The sequence below is a fragment of the Podarcis tiliguerta genome (genome assembly GCF_965153285.1).
Source record: "Podarcis tiliguerta genome assembly, chromosome: 3".
Lineage (NCBI taxonomy): Eukaryota > Metazoa > Chordata > Lepidosauria > Squamata > Lacertidae > Podarcis > Podarcis tiliguerta.
Window position 1 is genome coordinate 97,775,537 of NC_139536.1, and position 23,223 is coordinate 97,798,759.

The 23,223-nt window shown below is 42.3% G+C and overlaps 1 protein-coding gene across 1 annotated transcript in view; it reads right to left on the minus strand.

Annotated features, from left to right (window-relative positions):
• MFSD2B (MFSD2 lysolipid transporter B, sphingolipid) overlaps positions 1-23,223 on the minus strand; it is a 32,505-nt gene that overhangs the window by 8,168 nt on the left and 1,114 nt on the right. The window contains exons 2-9 of the mRNA XM_083431688.1: positions 20,536-20,661; positions 18,197-18,321; positions 10,816-10,939; positions 8,075-8,153; positions 7,142-7,305; positions 5,299-5,392; positions 5,071-5,192; positions 155-238 (exon numbers count right to left, since the gene is read on the minus strand). Of these exons, the coding sequence (XP_083287814.1) occupies positions 155-238; positions 5,071-5,192; positions 5,299-5,392; positions 7,142-7,305; positions 8,075-8,153; positions 10,816-10,939; positions 18,197-18,321; positions 20,536-20,661 (918 nt within the window). The remainder of the gene's footprint in view (positions 1-154; positions 239-5,070; positions 5,193-5,298; positions 5,393-7,141; positions 7,306-8,074; positions 8,154-10,815; positions 10,940-18,196; positions 18,322-20,535; positions 20,662-23,223) is intronic.

Genomic DNA, 23,223 nt, shown 5'->3' on the forward strand with positions numbered 1-23,223 from the left:
CAATCCAGATCATGTACTTGCCTGATGACATGAAATTAACCCTGGGTGTGGCATGATCCAGGGTCTAAATAGTGATATGCATACCATATTATGAAAATAAGAGCTTAAGAGCAACATACTTTGCAAGGAGGCTCTGCTTTGTCCACATGCTTACCAAGACAAGCATCACTAAATAATCAATGTGGTTGTGAAGATTACTTGCAGCAGAACAAAAGAGGACAAAGTTGTTTTGTACAACCTGGAGAGTTGAAGACAAGAGGAGGAACAAAACGATAAATTAGTCACAAAGCAAACGTGGAGCAGGGTTGATTACTCAAGGCCATTTAAATGGTTTAAAACCAGATTTCCCATTTACAAATGCTGAACAAGAGCGCATGTGAACTGATTGCTATAATAATTAAACACATGCTGGCTGGCAACAAGACAAAGCTGCTACTAGCAGGGAGCATAATCAAAATCTCTCATTATGCATGCCATTTAAACAATGCAAATATATATACATTCACTTTTTGAATATATTAAAAACAACAAAATCTGTTCCAATATAGGTACATTTAACATAAACTAGCAGTTGTGCAGTTAGGTAATTTTAGACTATCTACATACAGTTACATACGCTTCAGGTTACAGACTCCGCTAACCCAGAAATAGTGCTTCAGGTTAAGAACTTTGCTTCAGGATGAGAACAGAAATCATGCTCCGGTGACGCGGCAGCAGCAGGAGGCCCCATTAGCTAAAGTGGTGCTTCAGGTTAAGAACAGTTTCATATTAAGTACGGACCTCCAGAACGAATTAAGTACTTAACCCGAGGTACCACTGTAATGGTCTTATAGAGAGTTTCCTCTGTAGGTGGTAGTGGATTAGTTCACTAACATCAGATAAATAACCCTTCATGTGTGCAGCAAACAGAGGGTTATCACTGGCTTATCTCCCAACTTTCATCAAAATGCCCACGGAAGAGGTGGATACCTGTGCCTTCCAGGCAGAGGCTGCCCAGTTTATGTCCCTGATAATCAACATCTTTTACTCCAACGAGGACATATTTATGTGGGAGATCATTTCCAGTGCCACCAATGAACTGGACAAGATCCACTATAAAAGTATGACAGACCCCTGAAAGTCACAATGACTGGCAGCGTCTCGCCAGGGTTATTGCAGATTCCACAGCTTGAAGCAACTTGATGCATAACAACTGGTTCATTTTGGAATAAGCCATTGTCCAGACCCATGTTTGAGTCAAAGTTTTACGTGCAGAACTTTATTCGAAACAGAACAAAACACAGTAAATGATACATCCAAAATATCCATAAGGTCATGTGCAATGGCCAACACAGGCTCAGCTTCTTAGAAATAAAATAACATAACCAGAGCTGATAAACATAGCTCTCTCTCTCAAAGACTCCACTAGCCTGTATTCCAGCCCCAAGGCTGTTGAGCTCATTTACGTATCCCTACCCCAAGGAGTCTGGGAACAAAGACCAAAGGCCATTGCAATTCAATACCTCTCATGTGATCTAAGGTTAAACACCAGGTGTTAGCTAGCAAGAGAAGAGTAACAGTACATTATCAACCCATCTAGGAGCTTAGAGAGCTTAATATAGCCCAATGGAAAATCCCCAAGTTAAAGTGTTCAGTAATATACATAGGCATTCTCCATTTCAGTGTGAATTGAACAATTATACTTAACAAGGGTTTCAGGCAGTGGACATTTCCAGCCCCACAGGGAGATGTCAGGTTATTGAACCTTGGACCTTCTGAATCATCATCCATTGCTGAGCTAATTGGACTGCTTTTGGATAAGCTGTTGTTCAATTATTGTTATATTTTAAAATGGTATTTGTATTTGTTAAAGATCCAAAGAATGAGTTTGGTAGAAGGAACTCTTGAGATGGTCCAACCATCTTGAAGTGGGGGGAAATCCACTACAGCTTCCAACTTAACGCCGGTGGTTTGTAACTAACTAACTAACTAACTATATATATATATATATATATATATTTGCTTTCGTAGATTTTCACGGGTACAGGAATGCAGGTTTTGGTGTCCTCGGGTGTCTTCCCGTGTAAAAGTTGGGGTGTCTAGGCGACGTTTCGACGAGGTCTCACTCGTCATCTTCAGGCTGGTGCTTTCGGCTTCTTGTTACTGGAACAGAGCAGGATCTCAGTGTTTGAGTTCCTATAAATACTGTTGAGGAGGTGTGGTGTATAGCCTCCAATGTTCTGGGCAGAGAGGAGGTTCCCAGGCTAGTGTGCCTTTTCTTCTTTTGTTCCTTAATTACTTGAGGGATATCTTGAGTGATTTCTTGAGTGATTTCCTGAATCCCACTTAGGTGGGTCATTAGGTGTGGATTAGTTGCTAAAGCCTTCGTGTCTTGAACTCTTGAACTTTGTGAAGAGTTTTTCTGAGAAGATGGCTGTACTGCACTTGGTTGTGCTCTGGCTTGGCTTCGTGTATAGGGGCGAGCTGTGGTTTTGTGGCCTGTGCCAGCCAGATCTGTGTAGGGATTGCAGGGGGGTGCAGCATCCGGAGGTGCCACCCTGGTTTGGCTACTGGATGGTGTCTGTAATTTATCTGTGGAGAGGGTCTGGGTTTGGGTCTGGTGTGGTTGATTGGTGATGGCGTTCTGTGTGCCTCTGGATCTGGTGTCAGATTTTGTGGGGAGGGCTAATTTCCAGATGTCTGGCAAGCGGGATGTGTCGTCACGCTTGTTCATGTTGTGAGGGTGTTTCTCTATCTCGATGGCTTCCATGATTATTCTCTTGTGGTGATGTTCCATGTTAAAGAGCAATTTGGAATCTGCAAAATTAATTTCGTGTCCTGTTTCTTTCATGTGTTGGAAAAGAGAGGAAGTTTTTTCTTCTTTTTTGACGGCATTCTTGTGTTCTGCGATACGTGCATTTATTCGTCTGTTTGTTTGTCCAATGTACGTGGCTGGGCAGACTTTGCAGGGTATTTCATAGACCCCTTGGTTTTCCAACTGAATTTTATCCTTGGGGTTTCTGAGGATATTGGCTATTTTTTGGTTGGTGCAAAAGGCTGTTTTGATATTGTGTTTATGGAGGATTTTGCTAATTTTATCTGTAGTGCCCTTGATATAAGGAAGGAGGGCTATGCCATTGTTTTCTTCTGTGTCTTGGTTTTTGGGGGGTGTTTCTTTTTGGATTAGCTTCGTAACCCTGTTTTGCTGGTATCCATTGGCAATTAACACATTTGAGAGATTCTGTAACTCAGTTGTCAAGTGGTCTTCGTCAGCCAGGCGTTTGGTTCTGGAGATGAGAGTCTTGGCTACGGAGTTTATTTGTGCAGGGTGGTGGTGTGATTGTGCATGTAAGTAGCGGTTGGTGTGTGTTTTTTTCCGGTAGATAGTGTGTCCTAGGGAGCCATCAGGTTTTTTGTAGATTAGGACGTCAAGGAAGGGAAGTTGGTTGTTGGCTTCTATTTCCATAGTGAATTGTATTTTGGGGTGTAGGCTGTTGAGATGTGTGAGGAAGCTATCCAGTTTTTCCTTCCCGTGTGGCCAAATTACAAAGATGTCGTCAACATAATAGAAATAGAAGCCAACAACCAACTTCCCTTCCTTGACGTCCTAATCTACAAAAAACCTGATGGCTCCCTAGGACACACTATCTACCGGAAAAAAACACACACCAACCGCTACTTACATGCACAATCACACCACCACCCTGCACAAATAAACTCCGTAGCCAAGACTCTCATCTCCAGAACCAAACGCCTGGCTGACGAAGACCACTTGACAACTGAGTTACAGAATCTCTCAAATGTGTTAATTGCCAATGGATACCAGCAAAACAGGGTTACGAAGCTAATCCAAAAAGAAACACCCCCCAAAAACCAAGACACAGAAGAAAACAATGGCATAGCCCTCCTTCCTTATATCAAGGGCACTACAGATAAAATTAGCAAAATCCTCCATAAACACAATATCAAAACAGCCTTTTGCACCAACCAAAAAATAGCCAATATCCTCAGAAACCCCAAGGATAAAATTCAGTTGGAAAACCAAGGGGTCTATGAAATACCCTGCAAAGTCTGCCCAGCCACGTACATTGGACAAACAAACAGACGAATAAATGCACGTATCGCAGAACACAAGAATGCCGTCAAAAAAGAAGAAAAAACTTCCTCTCTTTTCCAACACATGAAAGAAACAGGACACGAAATTAATTTTGCAGATTCCAAATTGCTCTTTAACATGGAACATCACCACAAGAGAATAATCATGGAAGCCATCGAGATAGAGAAACACCCTCACAACATGAACAAGCGTGACGACACATCCCGCTTGCCAGACATCTGGAAATTAGCCCTCCCCACAAAATCTGACACCAGATCCAGAGGCACACAGAACGCCATCACCAATCAACCACACCAGACCCAAACCCAGACCCTCTCCACAGATAAATTACAGACACCATCCAGTAGCCAAACCAGGGTGGCACCTCCGGATGCTGCACCCCCCTGCAATCCCTACACAGATCTGGCTGGCACAGGCCACAAAACCACAGCTCGCCCCTATACACGAAGCCAAGCCAGAGCACAACCAAGTGCAGTACAGCCATCTTCTCAGAAAAACTCTTCACAAAGTTCAAGAGTTCAAGACACGAAGGCTTTAGCAACTAATCCACACCTAATGACCCACCTAAGTGGGATTCAGGAAATCACTCAAGAAATCACTCAAGATATCCCTCAAGTAATTAAGGAACAAAAGAAGAAAAGGCACACTAGCCTGGGAACCTCCTCTCTGCCCAGAACATTGGAGGCTATACACCACACCTCCTCAACAGTATTTATAGGAACTCAAACACTGAGATCCTGCTCTGTTCCAGTAACAAGAAGCCGAAAGCACCAGCCTGAAGATGACGAGTGAGACCTCGTCGAAACGTCGCCTAGACACCCCAACTTTTACACGGGAAGACACCCGAGGACACCAAAACATATATATATATATATATATATATAGCCATGTTTCTGTTTCACAGTTGATGTGGGTTATTTCATAGTTCAGGTACAATCTATGCTGCTGCAAATCCTCTTATGAACTAGAATTACCTGAACAGCTGTTGAAATCAGGAGAAATGATGCTGCAAGTTTCACATATGGGCCACACATCAGTGCAAGTTTGTGTCCCTTAAGGAAGGGAATTTGTTGGTCTGATTTTAAGGCATAAGGATCTATAACGAGTGGAATAAATAAATACATAAATGCGTATATGATACATTGTTTTTAAAGTAGGAAATAAATGTATTAGGAATGTTTGTTGCGATTAAATAAACTCACCTACTTTTTCTCTCACTCCAGCGCAAAGGGCAATAATGCCAATGATGTATAATACTGATATTGTTCCTCCTGCAATCATGTAGAGTGTTTTGTTCTAAAAAATAAAAATAGGTGGTAGTGGTGATGTGGGGTGGAAAAAGGGAATCAAATTTCAAGAAGACTATATAGGTGAGAAAATGCTTATATATATATGAAAATGCATATATATATATATGAAAATCTATGAAGCACAATGGGTAGAGGGGCGAAAGGATTAGTTTCTAAATTGTACTCTGTATTGCTTAATGTAACTTACGGATCTATGGAACCTCTTAAAAAGATATGGGAACTAGATACTGGCACATAAATTTCCCCCAAAGATTAGAATAAAATTAAAATCTGTTTCCAGTTTTCTCAGGGTAAACACCTTAAAATTGTTACACAGATGGCATCACACTCCTTTCCAAATGTCAAAAATATTTTCTTCTGTATCACTTAACGGTTGGAGAGGTTGCAATAAACTTGGCACATATTATCATTTATAGTGGGAATGTCAATTGGTGCAAGATTTTTGGAACATAAATTTGATAGAAATGATAAACATTACTAAAGAAATTGTTGTTTGCTGTCTGAAATTAATATTACTGAGTATTTTTTATGATCACAATGTAAATATATTGTCAAAAGAATTGGTCTTATATATCACCTTGGGAGCATGAACAGTAATTCTAAATCAATGGAAAACAACCCCAAATCTTAGCAGTGGACACTTCATACTGATTACTCTGGATTATAGCTATAATGGAAAAAACCATGCAGAATCTGAGGTTTTGACAAGGACTAGAACCTCAAGAAACATTTTATATGATTTGGCATTCCTTTATGACATATATAGTACAACGGAACCATCATTTTAAATACAATCCTTGTCACTAGCCAGCAAATCTGGAATTATACTTGATCTGATAAAGTTGATAGTCTTTACCCGGACTTTATTATTTTAACTCATGTACAACTACTCATTCTATTTTATAGTTTAATTTTCATCTTCACCTTCCAATTAAATAAAAAACTTTACACTGAAACATTACTTTACACTGAGCCAAAATTCAACCTACATATGTAATCTATAAAGTTGTGGCCATTTTAAATCCAGATTGTTGTCTGTTTCAGTTTGTTCTATTACACCTCACTTTAGTCACTGCCTAGGGGAGGGTGGCACTGTGACTGGGACCACAACTCCCAGCACACATCAAATGCCAAACATATTTTATTTTATTTATACAGTCTGTCTGTGTGTGTGTGTGTGTGTGTGGTGTATGTGTGTGTGTAAACCAAAGCTTCTCAGTGGTGTTGAACAGATAATTGGAAAAATAAGATTAGCAGACAATAACTGAAATACTAACATCCCTCAGAAGTAATGAATACCACTATCATGTTTAGGCTCAAAGTTCATTTTAGTAGGGTTACCATGATTCAAAAAGTGGTTGACAAAGATGTTGAGCTTCTTCTTTTTTGCCAAAGTGGTTGAGCTTTTTTGGCAAAACTGACCCCCCCCCCCATGACAATCTTGAGCTATTATTAAGGAAAATCAGCAAAAACAACACTGCTGACATAGGTTGCCATACGTCTGGATTTTCCCAGACATTTTTCCAATTTCTGCCGAGACACTGCTTCCTACTACAGTATTCTGGGTACGTCCAGGGAATTCCGGACATATGGCAACCCTAATTTTAGGAAAGTTCCTGTCCCAATTCTATTGCCATTGCTATTAAGAAAATCAATAACATATCTAGACAGTAGGATGGTGAAATACAGGATGCTCCCTTCCCACCCCAAATATTTTGAAAGCTTTTCAACTTACTGCCTCAGACATGTCTGGAACACTGGAACTGTTTCCGTACAGATTGGTGGGAGAGTCCATGTTATCCACACTATCGTTACAGTGGTCGGAGCTGTGAGCATCGGAGACCATACTGACCTGGAGTGTAGCTCCAATCAATGTTCCAAGACCTTCAAATCCCATTCCTAAAGTAGGGAGAAAAGCCCACTTCTTTTTAAACCTGAAATGGTGGAACAGCTGCCAACAAGGCTCAGAAATAACTGAGCACTTCCCTGTTGTGATGTCAAAAGGTTTTTGCGACCCCCGCCACAAATATTGCCTTTTAAATAAAGAAATAAAACTGCCCCCAGCTATTCTTGCTTGGTGATACCCACTAGGGCCCAGGAGGGTTGAGCATGTGTCAATGCGACCCTTAGCTCAAAAAAGAAGCTACCCACCCCTCCCTTGAAGATTATGAGCTCCTATAAACAAGAACAGCCTTTCTGGAGTCATCTGTCTTCCAACATAGTTCAAGCTATGTTACTAGAGGCTACACTTAGTCATGATCCCTCCTCTCCCTCCGTCTTCATGCTTCAATTCCTTCCCTGCATCTGAAACAGGGGGAAACAAAACTGAAACCAACTTCAAACCGTGACTTCCAGTTCTAATTTGGAGGGCAAGTGTAAAATAAATTTGCTAATTTGGATATAATAGTAGCAACTGTGGTTTGCCTGAAACATTGAGGCAGGGAGAGAATCAGGGTGTGGAAGGACAGGAAGGAAGGGGATGGGGAATCATGCAATTCTGAGGCTTGCTTACAAAACACCAACCCATAGTTTGTCAACACAAGAGAACTGAGCTTTTCTGTTTTTCAATACTAGTCTCCACCCCTTTGCCACAGCTCCCCCAATATGTTTGCGGGGAGGGGAGTCTCCAGAGCAGCATGCTACATGCAGCATGCTCAGTAAAACTCACGGTATGCCGTTGCTGAATCTCGTTCCTTCTGGTCTGCGCTCAAAAACATGACGAGAGCTGTATATGGTACATGGAATAGCTGTAACAAAAGTACACACACACCAGTTAAGAAAATGCAGTGCTTTTTTCTGGGGGGACGCAGGGGCACGCATACCCCTAAACATTTTGTGACTCTAAGTTTGGCTTCATTGAGGGGTAGTATTTCAATATGAGTAGGAAAATGAGAGTACCCCTAAACATTTTTTAAGAGAAAAAAAGCACTGGAAAAATGTATCACTTTAGCATGCTGCTTTTCATCGTAACCAGAAGGTTTGCTATGTAGTTAGGCCCAGTAATCCTGCTCCTTACAAGGCATGCTGTACCTTTCTCCTCCAACCTTCAAATGTGCAATAGCTCAAAAAGGAAGTAAAAAGAGCCTTAGCCATCCTTGGAGGCAGGAGTTTCTTCGCTCAACTCCCCGACAATTTTTTTCTGGTCCCCAAAGACCTCAGTCGTTTTGACGGTTGTGGCTGTAGGATAATCAGCCTCATATAACCAAAATTCCTAAGTGTAATTAATGCACAAAAGGGTTAGTGCCAGAATAAGCTGTCCTGCCAGGCTTAGCTAGGTCAGATACACCCTACTTTGGCAGAAAGGAAGTCTAGTCTATTGTTCCCTCAGTCTACCATGCGAACTCTGGTGTGTAAAGAGGTCTGAGCTTGGTTCCTACAAAGCCATCTTTGTGTATCTATACAAATTATTTAGGAACTTCCACCACTTTGGAACTAACCTAATTCTTTACTGCCTATGTTTTCTGAATGCTGTATGGAAAAGCACATGATTCTGACCTTTGAAGAGTTTGTAAGTAAACCATGTTAATTTACCAACGGATGGTATTTTTCTATTCTAAGGGAAGTGGGAAAATGTGGAAGGAAATGAGAAGGGCATATTTTAAAGATATAATGGCCTGTATTTCCGTGCTTTACCTTGCTGCATGTTTTGTGATTTTAAATCACACCAAAGAGTACTCTCACCAAAGAGTACTTGCCCCAAACCTGGGTCTGGACATCCAGGAATTCTCCTTTTTATATCTATTTTTTCCTTTCCCAACCAACAGTGGCAAGGTAAATAAATAGACACAGTGCACTTTGCACAGTCAAGTGCACTGATGGGGAGGTAGATCACCCCCACCCTGGTCATCAAGGGAATCATCAAGTGGGGACAGAAAGATTCCCCCCCCCAGCTGTTCTGCATGGCTCAGCTGATGCTTTGTGTGGCAGAGTATGGGTTGGCCACACGCTTCAAAAGCATATATCCCCCCCCCCCCTTGCAAAAAAGAGGAGTTGGCAAAAGGTGAGTGCAGCCCTTAGACCAAAAATGGGTTAGCTACCCCTGCTCTAGAATTTCCTGAAATGCTGCTCTGCAGGAGGCACAGATCCTAGGTGTGTTGACAGAGGTCTCCTAAACACAGGATATAACCTACCAGGAAAGCTACACTGCTAATATTTGGAGCAAGCATTTATGGTAAAAAACCAACAACATTACTGTTCAGAAAAATTAAGGGCATTTTCAAATATGAACTAGAAGAATGTTCTGCATTTCCTATGTCTGTAATGGTAATAGAAAACCTGCACTAGCTAGTACTAAGTACCCATGCAAATTAAAAATTGACCTTCCCCTTTCTATCCCGATCAAGCATGCACAAAAATGATGAGATAAATACAGGGGTACTGTTGGTATATATCCGAAAATGCCCACGCATTGCCTGGCAAAAGGGTATGAGGCAGTTTCTTATTATTATTATTATTTTTTTTTTTTGTAAAGATGAATATTTTACCCCGGATGACTTTTCTGTTCCATTGGATTCCCCCGCCCCCCCATGAAGGGATCAAAGAAGGAAGCTTCAGGATTGACAGAAGTGTTAACTGCTGAGATTAAAAGGCCCAGAGCAACATCCCAGTGTCCTCTTAGATAGCAGTCAGGCTGTGGCACCCCCTTGTGAAAGTACAACGTTTCCAGAGCCTGAATAGGTTCTATGGAGGCATTAAGGAAATGAGGACAACTGAGCACAAATATGGGTACAGAAAGTATAATAAGCTGTGAGGCATATTTGTATTGTGCGATGAATAGCATTTCGTGAGGGTGGAGTGCACCTTCATCTTAAAATAACAACAAAAAGTCACTCTAATGGAGGGCATTGTTGTTTGTTGACCTATTTCCAAACAGATTTATAGCAAGGCAACTGAGTAAATATCTCAGATGAATAAAGAAACACAAACTCATCTCTAACTTCTAAAAGCCCATTGTTACAGTATAAAGGCATAATAATTTTACAGAATTTAACAGCTGTACTGAACCTCAGGCATACATGCTTATATGTTAACTAAGAAAGCCAAACAATCACTGGTGGCTCCCAGCAAATATTTCTTTGTCTTTGTGACATATTATTTCACGAATGTTGTCTCACTGATGCAATAGGATCTAGAGTACTGTTTGTATCTTTCCAAGATATGCAAAAAAGCCTTTGCGATGTGGTAGCAGATCTACATTAAAATATGATGTACAGCAGCTTTCATTAACTGGCCTGCTGAAATCCCTCTGTACTTTCTAAATTAATCAAGTTACACTGCAGAGGTGCAGTTCCTCACTTCCTGACCAAATAGTTGTCTCGTTCTATATTAGAAATAATTGTGATCCGACGGATGTGATGTCCAGAAGCATCTAATTGCAGAGGAAAAGGGTGTCAGTATTGATCAACTTACTGTACTCAATGCCTGGAAAAGGCAGAAGAAAGCCATATACCATATATCTTTTGCTTCTATAACGCTTGGGCAGTACCACAGGAAGAAGTAGGACACAATAAGGAAAGGTGTAGTACCCAGTAACCTGGAATAAAAACAATACGGTGAATGCCAAACATACCTATGAACCATTTTGACTGTTAAAAAGCAAAACTAAAAAGGGGATAAAATCTGTCCGGTTCAAATTCAATACTGTATTGTCTGCACCATCTCACATGTCTAATTTTTTAAATATTCTCTATGGGCATGGTTGTTATTATTTCTTTACATATATTTTATACAGCATCTAACAAATTTAGCGGCTTAATAAACAATATGATTATTTTTACTACTACTACCTCACTCTGCTTAAGACGCAGGAAGGGCTCACTATTGCTCTATTATCTATTAATGTAGACGAACAGCCGTATAAGAGACAAAAGCCTCTCTATCACTGTCACCTAAATACGGTCCCTCTTTAGTCATCCCTGTGTTTTACGATGCTGGAAGCGATTCAGTTGTCATTTATTTAAATGGCAATGACTCCGAGGAAACACAGACCAGCCCTTCAATAGTAAACATGGTTCTAAAGGCAACCGGTAAAGTGACACTCAGGGCTGATAAGCTGCATGTCATTCAAGGCTTGTGTAAAGCTGGGAGACAGAATCTAGTATATTCTAGCTTTGTTATGTGCAAGTGATGGGCAGATGCAATTAATTCCGCAGAGTGTGACCTCTAACTACAGCAGAATTCTCCAGTGTACTTGTAAAGCAGCCGCTACACAATGTAATTAGATGACCACGGACACTATTAACAAAACCCTGAAACGAACAGACAACACAGATTAATCCTTTCAGAAGAGTGCTATCTGCACAGTATTTTCTTATACATTACATGAATAGGACTGGGCATGTCAGCTGATGATTTGCGGCAGGGGATTGGCTAGGGGGAGGAAAGAGGTGGAATGCACTAATTCAGTATAATAGCTCTTCCATTCTGTTGTAAGGGATACAAAGGCATTGTTAAAGGCTGGCATGATGGACTGCAAGGAAAGCAGCCATGATGCGGAGCAGGGCACTGAGGTTAGGTCAGGGTGGATCATTAATCCACTACAACGAAGTGTGACAACACAGCATTACTGTATTCCATTCTAGATTTGCCAGCCCAGCAATTCAGAGGGAAGGCCATGTATTTTACAGACATACATAATTTCCACAGCTCAAGGCAGCTTTCATCATGAAAAAATACGTAACTACAACGTGACAAAAGTAGCCATCCATAGTAAATACAAAAATACACAATACAAAACCAAACGGAACAATTTCCACATAAATCACAGCAAAAGATACAAAGAAAAAGCAGCAACAAGAGCAACAACTCCCTCCCCAACAACACCTCAGCTGCCTCAGGCCCTGCCCTCCCAGGTCAGGTGTAAAAAGGCCAGAACTCTGTGGGATGCTCAATTCTCATTTCCAGTAGAAGAGCCAGTCTGCCCAGGTTAAGTACCTTAAGACAAGGGCCAGCATCAAGGATCAGCATGGGTGGCATCTGCTGAGGGCTCACGCTCATGCCACACTCACTTTACAAGGCATTGACTGAACTTCCTTGCTTTGGTCACATTTCTTGTGCTATTTTTGCAGAGCTTTTTTCCCCAGCTGGAACTCGCTGGAACTCAGTTCCAGCACCTCTCAGGTGGGCGTATAGAAAAATACCACTAGCTATTTGGATGCAAGTTATATTTAGGAATAAGATGCAACATTTATCTGGTGACTGAAAACAAACAACACATAAAACAAATAATCCAATATAAGATTACAGAACAACAACAACCTACCAATACCAAATCAACACTGATCATGCAGACAGCAGTGCTAAATTAAACTAAAGTTGCAATCCTAAACAGGAGTAAGTCCCATTGAACTCAATGGGGCTTGTCTACGAGTAAACAGATATAGGTCTTTATCTGGATGTAAGTTAAGGAAACTTACAGCCTAAAGAAAAGCCATGCTTTGTCCACGGAAAAAATAAACTGTTGGAGCCTGGCAAGTCTCCTTAGGGCATTCTGCAGACTGCATAGGAACCAGACTCCTAGGAGCTGTGGGAGATTCGGTCCCCGGAATAAAATATTTGAGGGGGATGAACGTTGCTATTCAAATGGTGTGTGTACACCATGTCATGTGATCAATTATGGGGACTGGGGCTTACCTTGAGACACTACAATATTTTATTCAAGTTGGCACCCCTGGCAGAATGGGTGCCACCAGCTACCCACTGTACCTTATTTGGCAGTAGTATCTGGAGCAAGGCCTCAGAGACTAAGTGGAAAGTACAGGAAGGAAGATATCTAAGATAGTGTTCCTTAAATACCAGGTTTCAAGCCATCTAGGGCTCTAAAAGTTCAAAACAGCACCTTGAATTGAGGTTGCAGTTACAACAGAGCTAATGGCGGGAAGGGAATAATGAGAACATGTTTTTGTTGCCTCTCTCTCAGTTTGTTATTTCACATAGCTGAAATGCAAGTGCAGAACTTAGCACATGGTACAGATCTTTCTGGGCTGTATTCCCCAGATTGTTGTTGCAACTTCGTATGTAAAGAAAATTTGCACGTAGAAACCTAGCACATCAAGGAAATGCTAAGACAGAACCCTTCTCCCTGATTTCCCCCAGTTGCATGTGTGAGAAGTTAAACTCAGGGCACATACACACTGTAGGGTAACATGCATTCAGTGCTAGATGGAAGTGACATTTGGGGCTGCTACACACACGATGCCATCCCCATTTCGTCCCTGCTCCACACTATTTGTCAATCTAAAGTGCAATCTGCTAGAGGAGTTATAATCCACTCTATGTTGAGAATGCACTTCTCAAGTGCATACATGTGCATACATGTGCAGCCTTGCATCACTCCCATGTTCAACTTCTCCATGAATGAAACAGGCAAAATTGGAAGCGGTATAGTAACTTAGTCGCTTCTGTATATCGATACAATGGAACCTCGTGTTACGTACTGTCCTCCTTGCAAACACTTTGGTAGATGCTCCCAGTTGCAAACTTTGCCCCGGGATGTAAGCGGAAGCCGCGCACCAGTGGTGCGCTGGCAGCAGGAGGCGCCATTAGCGAAAGCGCGTTTCATGTTAAGAACGGTTTCAGCTCAAGAATGGACCTCCGGAACAAATTAAGTTCGTAACCGGAGGTACCACTGTATACATATCCTCTGCATATCATCATACTGGTTTCCAGGCTTTGTCTTTCAAAAGACCAGCTATGACTGGTTCCAACCAGTCTGGACCTGTTTCAACTGGCCTAGACCAGTACTGACCGACTTGGTCCGGTTTCTACCAGTCTGAACCTGTTCCAACTGCCTTGGACTGCTTCAAACCATCTATGACTAGCTCCAACTGGTCTAGACTGGTTTAAACAGGCTTGGACTGGTTCCTACCAGTCTGAACCAGTTCCAACTGGCTTGGAGCAGTTCAAACTGGCTTCAACCAGTTCAAACCAGTCTGAACTGATTCCAACCTGTCTAAACCAGTTCCAACCGGTCTAGACCCGTTCTAACCAGCTTGGACTGGTTCCAACCTGGCTTGGACAGGCTCAAACTGGCTTCAACCGGTTCCGACCGGTTTGCACCAGATTTAACCGGTCTAGACCAGTTCCAACAAGCTTGGACCAGTTCGAACCGGTTTAGACCACTTCCAACTGGTCTGGACCGGTTCCAACAGGTCTAGACCGTTTTCAACCAGCTTGGACCGGTTGCAACCGGCTTGGACTGGTTCAAACCGGCTTCATCCGGTTCTAACCTGGTTGTACAGGTTCCAACCGGCTTCAACCGGTTACAACTGGTTTGCACCAGATTTAACCGGTCTAGACCGGTTCCAACCAGCTTGGACCGGTTCCAACTGGCCTAGACCAGATCAAACCGTCTTCAACCGGTTCAAACCAGTCTGAACCAGTTCCAACCGGTCTAGACCAGTTTGAACCAGTTTGGACCGGTTCCAACCGGTCTAGACTGGTTCAAACCGGCTTCAACCGGTTCCAACCAGTCTAGACCGGTTCAAACCGGCTTCAACCGGTTCAAACCGGTCTGAACCAGTTCCAACCAGTTTGGACCGGTTCCAACCGGTCTAGTCCGGCTGAAACTGGCTTGGACCGGATCCTACCAGGCTGAACCAGTTCCAACCGGCTTAAACTGCTTCAAACTGGCCTCAACCGGTTCAAACCGGTCTGAACCGGTTCCAACCATCTTGGAACCAACTGGTTCCGATTGGTTTGCACCAGATTTAACTGGTCTAGACCGGTTCCAACCAGCTTGGACCGGTTGCAACCGCTCTAGACTGGCTGAAACCGGCTTCAACCGGTTCAAACTGGTCTGGATCAGTTCAAACTGCTCTAGACTGGTTCAAACCGGCTTCAACCGGTTCAAACCAGTCTGAACCGGTTCCAAGCGTTCTAGACCGGTTAAAACAGGCTTCAACCGGTTCAAACTGGTCTGAACCGGTTCCAACCGGTCTAGTCTGGCTGAAACTGGCTTGGACCAGTTCCTACCAGTCTGAACCAGTTCCAACCAGCTTGGACCGGTTCAAACTGGCTTCAACCAGATCAAACCCGTCTGAACCGGTTCCAACCGGTCTAGACCGGTTCGAATCAGCTTGGACAGGTTCAAACCGGCTTCAACCGGTTGCGACTGGTTTGCACCAGATTTAACCGGTCTAGACCGGTTCCAACCAGCTTGGACCGGTTCTAACCGGTCTAGACCAGATCAAACCGTCTGACCGGTTCAAACCAGTCTGAACCAATTCCAAGCGGTCTAGACCAGTTTGAACCAGCTTGGACAGGTTCCAACCGGTCTAGACTAGTTCAAACCGGCTTCAACTGGTTCCAACCAGTCTAGACCAGTTCAAACCGGCTTCAACCGGTTCAAACCAGTCTGAACCGATTCTAATTGGTCTAGACCAGTTCAAACCGGCTTCAACCGGTTCCTACCCGTCTGAACCAGTTCCAACCGGCTTAAACTGCTTCAAACTGGCTTCAACCGGTTCAAGCCGGTCTGAACCGTTTCCAACCATCTTGGAACCAACCGGTTCTGATTGGTTTGCACCAGATTTAACAGGTCTAGACCGGTTCCAACCAGCTTGGACCGGTTGCAACCGCTCTAGACTGGTTCAAACCAGCTTCAACCGGTTCAAACCGGTTTGAACCAGTTCCAAGCGGTCTAGACCAGTTAAAACAGGCTTCAACCGGTTCAAACTGGTCTGAACCGGTTCCAACCGGTCTAGTCTGGCTGAAACTGGCTTGGACCAGTTCCTACCAGTCGGAACCAGTTCCAACTGGCTTGGACTGGTTCAAACTGGCTTCAACCAGATGAAACCGATCTGAACCGGTTCCAACCGGTCTAGACTGGTTCGAATCAGCTTGGACAGGTTCAAACCGGCCTCAACCGGTTGCGACTGGTTTGCACCAGATTTAACCGGTCTAGACCGGTTCCAAGCAGCTTGGACCAGTTCCAACCGGTCTAGACCGGCTGAAATCGGCTGCAACTGGTTCCAACCGGTCTGGACCGGTTCCAACCGGTCTAGTCCGGCTGAAACTAGCTTGGACTGGTTCTGACCAGTCTGAACCAGTTCCAACCGGCTTGGACCGGTTCAAACTGGCTTCAACCAGATCAAACCGGTCTGAACCGGTTCCAACCGGTCTAGACCGGTTCGAATCAGCTTGGACAGGTTCAAACCGGCTTCAACTGGTTGTGACTAGTTTGACCAGATTTAACCGGTCTGGACCGGTTCCAACCAGCTTGGACCGGTTCCAACCGGTCTAGACCGGCTGAAACCGGCTTGGACTGGTTCTGACCAGGATGAACCAGTTCCAACCGGCTTGGACCGGTTCAAACTGGCTTCAACCATATCAAACCGGTCTGAACTGGTTCCAACCGGTCTAGACCGGTTCGAACCAGCTTGGACCGGTTCAAACCGACTTCAATCGGTTCCAACCTGCTTGGACAGGTTCAAACCAGCTTCAACTGGATTTGACCGGTTTGAACCGGGTGAAGCCAGTTAGAACCGTTCTAGACCGGTTGGTACCGGTTGAAGCCGGTCTAGACCAGTTCAAACTGACTTCAACCGGTTCAAACCAGCCTGAACCGGTTCTAATTGTTCTAGACCAGTTCAAACCGGCTTCAACTGGTTCAAACCAGTCTGAACTGGTTCCAATCGGTCTAGACCGGTTCAAACCGGCTTCAACCGGTTCAAACCGGTCTGAACCGGTTCCAACCAGCTTGGAACCAATATGGTCTGAAGCTCAACATCAGAAAAACGAAGATCATTGCCACTGGGCCCATCACCTCCTGGCAAATGGAAGGGGAAGAAATGGAGGCAGGGAGAGATTTTACTTTCTTGGGCTCCATGATCACTGCAGATGGTGACAGCAGTCATGAAATTAAAAGACACCTGCTTCTTGGGAGAAAAGCAATGACAAACCTAGACAGCATCTTAAAAAGCAGAGACATCACCTTGCCAACAAAGGTCCGTATAGTTAAAGCCATGGTTTTAATACAATTTTATATGATATTTAATACAATTTAATTTTATCCAGCACTAGAAAAGCTTCCTACAAATGTGAAGGTAGTTTACCAGGAAAGGAAGAAATCCCCCCCCCCCTTATCCCATTCCAAACCTTGAGTAAGCTAGAAGAGTATCAATGCTGCAACATCTGTTTCCTGTCAGGGCCTCATATATTTAACATGCTATTGTCTCTGGTGAATTTGTCTAAGCAGAGATAAACTACTGGACACATCTATTTTGGCAAGCCATCACCCTTACCCACAACAGGTCTCTTGGCCATATATGCTTTGCACTATGCAAGGCAAATGTGGAGGTTTTTGAGTTTAATCTACAAGTCCATTTTCTAACTTATTCTCAGTCTGAAATCTAGAAAGAAAACCTTTTTCATTTTTTCCTTCCCTTTCCATTGGCCACAACTGGATAGTTTTGTTTTAAGCTTGCGCCTCTTTCTATCTGAGCAAGCTTGTTTAAAAAAGAACCTGGAACGAATACGATTTCCCCAAGGGCAAAAAGAGATGTGCAAGAGTTAGTTTGTTCTGCAAGAGGCTCATAAGAATGAGCATAGCCAGCGTAAAAGGTAGACAAATGCCAAACTTCAGCAAGGATGGCAAGTACCTGGCCACCATTTGCTGCTTTGCAGTGTACTTTTCCTTTTGCAAATGTGGAAAATGGATAGGTTTTACAAGAACATGTTCATAAAAAGCAACCGTCTTAGGGATCAGGCATGCATGTAGAATACAAAGGAAAATATGTTATTATCAGCAACCAGCAAAGAAGAAAATAAGCCAAACTACTAGCTTGCTTACCAAGGCATAAGTAGGCCAATTTTGGTCCGTTTGCTTTTACTAATAAGATAGCCGGCAACAGGGTCTGCTGCTGCCCCCCATGTTTTGCCAATAAAAAGCAACAAAGAAGTATGAAATGGAGTAATCTGAAAAACAAAAAAGGACACCTACCTTAAGAAAGGCATAACCATTACAAGAATCAGAGAACACAAAATAACTCTCCAAAAATGTATTTCAATGCATTATATAAAATGAGGGAATAATTCTATTACTGTATTTTGTTGCTAGAGGTTTCATTTGTGCTACTGCTAGTTGGTTTTATGTATATTTTGGCATCATTCTAGTTGTATGGAAGCTTGATTATATTTTAAGAAAAGTGAGATAGAAGATTAAATAAACATGCACACAACACCACATGCTGGTTGCTACTGAAGGCATCAAATAGATGGCTCTCCATCATCAGCGAGGAATAGCAAGCTAGCACTATGCTGATAATGAACAAAATAGCACAGTGATCCATAAACTGTGCTCCACGGACAGCTTTCAGGTGGTCTGTGAAATGGCACCCAAAATAAAGAGGTAAATTTAGGCCTTTCCAGAGCAAACAGTGGCAAATACTTTTAAGCATTACTAGCTAGTGACTGGGCAGTGATAGAGTCATGAATGTACTGTCACTGAAATTCTGTCAGGCAAGAAGTTACAGCTCAAATTTCTTCTCCACCCCCAATGTACAGCTTCACTTCAAAGAAATTGTGTCACAACCCTGAAGACTTTCAGGAAGTTTTCTACATAATATATGCAATTACGGTGGTCTTCAAAGGATAGTCTGATCTATTATAACAGCACTGTTAAGAATCACTACTACACAGCATTTGAGGGCGGATGCTAACATTTTCAGAGCAGTGCAAGGGGTGTTCCTATAAGGCTGAATTCTGGCTGCATCTGCAGTCATACCTCGGGTTACGAACGCTGTGGGTTGCGTGTTTTCGGGTTGCTGACCGCGCTGAACCCGGAAGTACCAGAACGGGTTACTTCTGGGTTTCAGCACTTGCGCAGAAGCACTGAATCGTGTCGTGCGCGTGCGGAGACGCAACACTGTGGGTTGCGAACACTGCGGGTTGTGAAAGCTGCAGGTTGCGAACATGCCTCCCGCATGGATCACGTTTGCAACCCGAGGTATGACTGTATATGCAGTAATCATGTGGCTCACGCAACTGGAAAAAAACCAGGAGTAGACTGCAGTTTACATGTCAATCACTCATTTGACCATTTAATCACAAATTTATCCAAAGGTCTGAACTGGCATTGGGGGGTAGAATCAAACTCTCCTGTGGAGACAGCCGCCTCTTCAAATGATTTGAACTTTACATTTTAAACTTTACATCTTAAATGAACCTCCACCACGTGGCTGTTAGGTGAGCAATGGTCCATAGAAAGGGTTCAACAAAAATCCACAAAACTGCACACAGGTACGTGAATTATCCAATTTCATCTACAAGCTGCGAGACGTATTTGTGCAACTGCACTCAGGAGACATGGCTTGGGGGACCCATGCCAGCTGAGCATGCTGAACCAAGCCAAAGTCCTAAACAGCTTACAGTACTGGAGGTTTGGTTTGGGCCGACGAGAAATGGCATCCTGGGACTGTTCAGGGGGTGGAATAGAGGGAGACAGACTGGTTCACCATCACTTTGCTACCTAAATGATTTTGGGGGGGAAGTGCGGATTTGGCTCCTCCTCTAACCATCAGTTTATTGTGGGATGTGAGACAAATTTCCTTCACACTCTTTTCCTCCCATTCAACAATTATTTGATGGCTCCCACTCTTTTTTGTAAGTCTTTTTACTCCTAACGAGTTCAGCAAGTGCTTCCACAAATCTTCCTAACTGGAGATGTGTAAGAGCAGAGAGATGTTTACAAGCTCAATTATCTCAATATTATTAATTTTTATTTTATTTTATTTTATTTTATTTTTAATACCACCCTCTACTCACAGTTATCAGGGTGGTTCACAAGATAAAATCACTATATAAAAACACAAAGTACATAATAAAAATTAAAACCACCACCACAACATTCCAATAATCCCCCGCAACACATTTTAAAAGGGTATTGGATGTTGTCAATCAGCCAAAGGTCTGCTTAAAGAGGAACATTTTTACCTGGTGCAAAAAATGTACAATGAAGGCACCAGCCTAACCTTCCTAGGGAGAACATTCTGCAAATGGGGAGTCACTGCAGAAAAGACCTCTTCTTGTGTTGACATCCTCCAGACCTCTCGTGAATACCAAGTTAACACACATGACACTGGCAAAGATGACATTCTCTAACTTGTGCCTGGAGCTTACAAAACTACTTACCGTTGCTATATCTAAGAGAAAGATTTGCAGAAAGAAAGAAGTGGCACTGCTAGCAGCCTGGTTTGGAGCACCTCCAATGCCATAGCACAATTTGCTGCACACCGAAAGCTTGTCTTCATCGCTGAGCTGAAAAGGTGAAAAGACAGGCCAAGATCAAGCACAGAAACAGTGGCGATCAAATTTCAGAAAGTTATGAATAGATTCCAACCGCTTGCTTGCTCTCTCTCTCTCAACAGAATGTATCTGCTCACCTAAAAAATAATTGACAGAGAAACAATAGGTCTGAATCACTTTTAATCAGGAGCCCACAAATATGGTTGCCATGGTGATCAACTGTGCACTGCAGCTCCTAGCCATAAGAAGGAATTTGTCTGCCCTTTTTTGTTTGTAAAGAAAATGTTTAAAATAAATTTGCCAGACCAGACTCTCCTACTGTCACTAATCTCGCCACACCCATTTCTGTGCCACCCCTTGCTGAACAGAAGCAGCACTGTTTTCAAACAGGGTTTTAAAAAAAATAATAATGAAAATAGTGGCAATTGGAAACCCTAATGCATATATTTAGTTTTTGTATTTTTGAAACATTGTTAACAAGGAACTATACATAGACGGGGTTATTTTGAGCTATTGATTTCAAAATCTGCCAGTCCCATGTTGTTGCTGTTTCATTATCAGAAAGGACCAGGATTGAACCAGCAGGAGTTTGAAAAGAATGAAAAAGAACTACAAAACATGGGACTCAGAGATAAAGCTACAGGCTGGCCTAATCAATGAGAAATGAGCACTGGAAATTTTGACAAACTCTCTGAAATTATCTTGTGAGCATTAGTCGGTTTCATGCTTTCCAGCCTTCTAAAATCCAACCATTTTCCATTCTCTTTGCATGTACAGTACTTGTTGGAATCCACAGAATTTCCAGTGTTCCGTTCCTTCCTCGTCTTTATTTATCTATTTTATTGTTCTAAGGAACAAACTGGCTTATTAATGGATTAACTAAGTGGTTCTCAAACTTTTTTCTCTGGGCCACCCTTTTAGTTTAGCTTGCAGTTTTTTTATTGATAAGAAATAAATTGGGAAACAACTTGGAATGTCCTCAGTATCACATGATACTCTTGATGCATTCAGTAATACTGCATTGCACACAACACTCCTAGAATTGTACTATTTCAGGGACAACGCTTTTCCAGGTACTAGACCTAGCATTCAGTGCTGCTAAATAAATATTGAAGCACACCTGCTGTATCCAGCTCCTTCCGTCTCTGAACAGTGAAAACAGGAGGGAGTAATAGGCAACAGGACACAGTGGGAAGGACCATTGGTGGTGTGGAGAAAACATACTAGCCAAGAGGAATGCTGTCGGGGGAGGAGAAATAATTGTATCTGAGTTAGTTTTACTGTTGTACCTTGGGTTTCAAATGCCTTGGCTCCCGAACAAATCGGCTCTCACACGATCGAAACCCAGAAGTGAGTGTTCTGGTTTTCGAAGGATTTTCGAAAGCTGAATGTCCGGCATGGCTTCCTTGGCTTCCAATTGGCTGCTGAATGTTTCTGCAGCCAAATGGAAGCCGTGCCTTGGTTTTTGAACAGTTCCGGAAGTCAAATGGACTCCCAGAACGCATTCTGTTCGAGAACCAAGGTACAACTGTAATTTGCTTTAAGGATTATTTTGAATTAAAAGGTGGGGTAAAGTTAATAAATAAACAAATAAATATTTTTTTGCAAGAAAACAATTGAATACAATATCTTTTGAAAAATTTGTACATTTTGTAAGGAGTGATGCTTTTTATATTAAGTTGTTTGCTCAATATTCGCTTCAATGGAAGTAACCAGAGCATATTTTAGGCTGCAGTCTGATGCACATTTATCTGTCCCAATAAACTCAGTGAGGCTTATTCTGAGTAAAATGTACAGGATCGCATTGTAAGGAAAGTGCAGGTTTTGTACTGCAAGACTTTTTCTTCACATTCTCTCACCTACTCATTGAATGAAAGCAAGACATTTAAAAGCCACTTGCTCTCCTTGCCCCACATTCTTCTTCTTCTTTTTCTTCTTCTTCACCTTTACTTTTCTCTAAGTTTGCAGGGGTTTGGATTATGGCTGTGTGATGGTTTATCACAGAAGAATGGGCAATTCTGTAGATGCATATTGTTTGTATTGCAATGTTAAACCAAAAAATCAAATAAGGTTTACATTTTTAAAACAGGCACCTATCTATAATATTTTGCAATTAATTTAATTTACAGAATGCAGTATTTTAAATTCAACTGGAGTTTCACGCCCTGTGATCTTTTTGTTTTGTTCATTCTTATTCTTAAAACTTGTCCCTATACTCAGAAAAACCTTACACAGCCTTCACAATAGGTTAGCTACCACTTCATAAATCAGTTGGTTCACATTGATGGTAAAAAAAGGCTTTCCCACTCCTGCTCTTTCCTTACACGTTTTGAGTGAGAAGAAAAACTATATTATTATTATTATTACCCTTTATCCATGGATGTCAGAGTGGTTCAGAGCATTTTGAATATCCAGCAAGAAAGTCAATTACTTCTGCTGGCTTAATTTAAACTTGCAGTTGAGATCTTCAGAATGACATATGAAGCTACGTTTTTGTGAAGAAAGAGATGTGGGAAATGTTTTTAAAATTATTATTATTATTAGTAGTAGTAGTAGTATTAATCTTCATCCCTA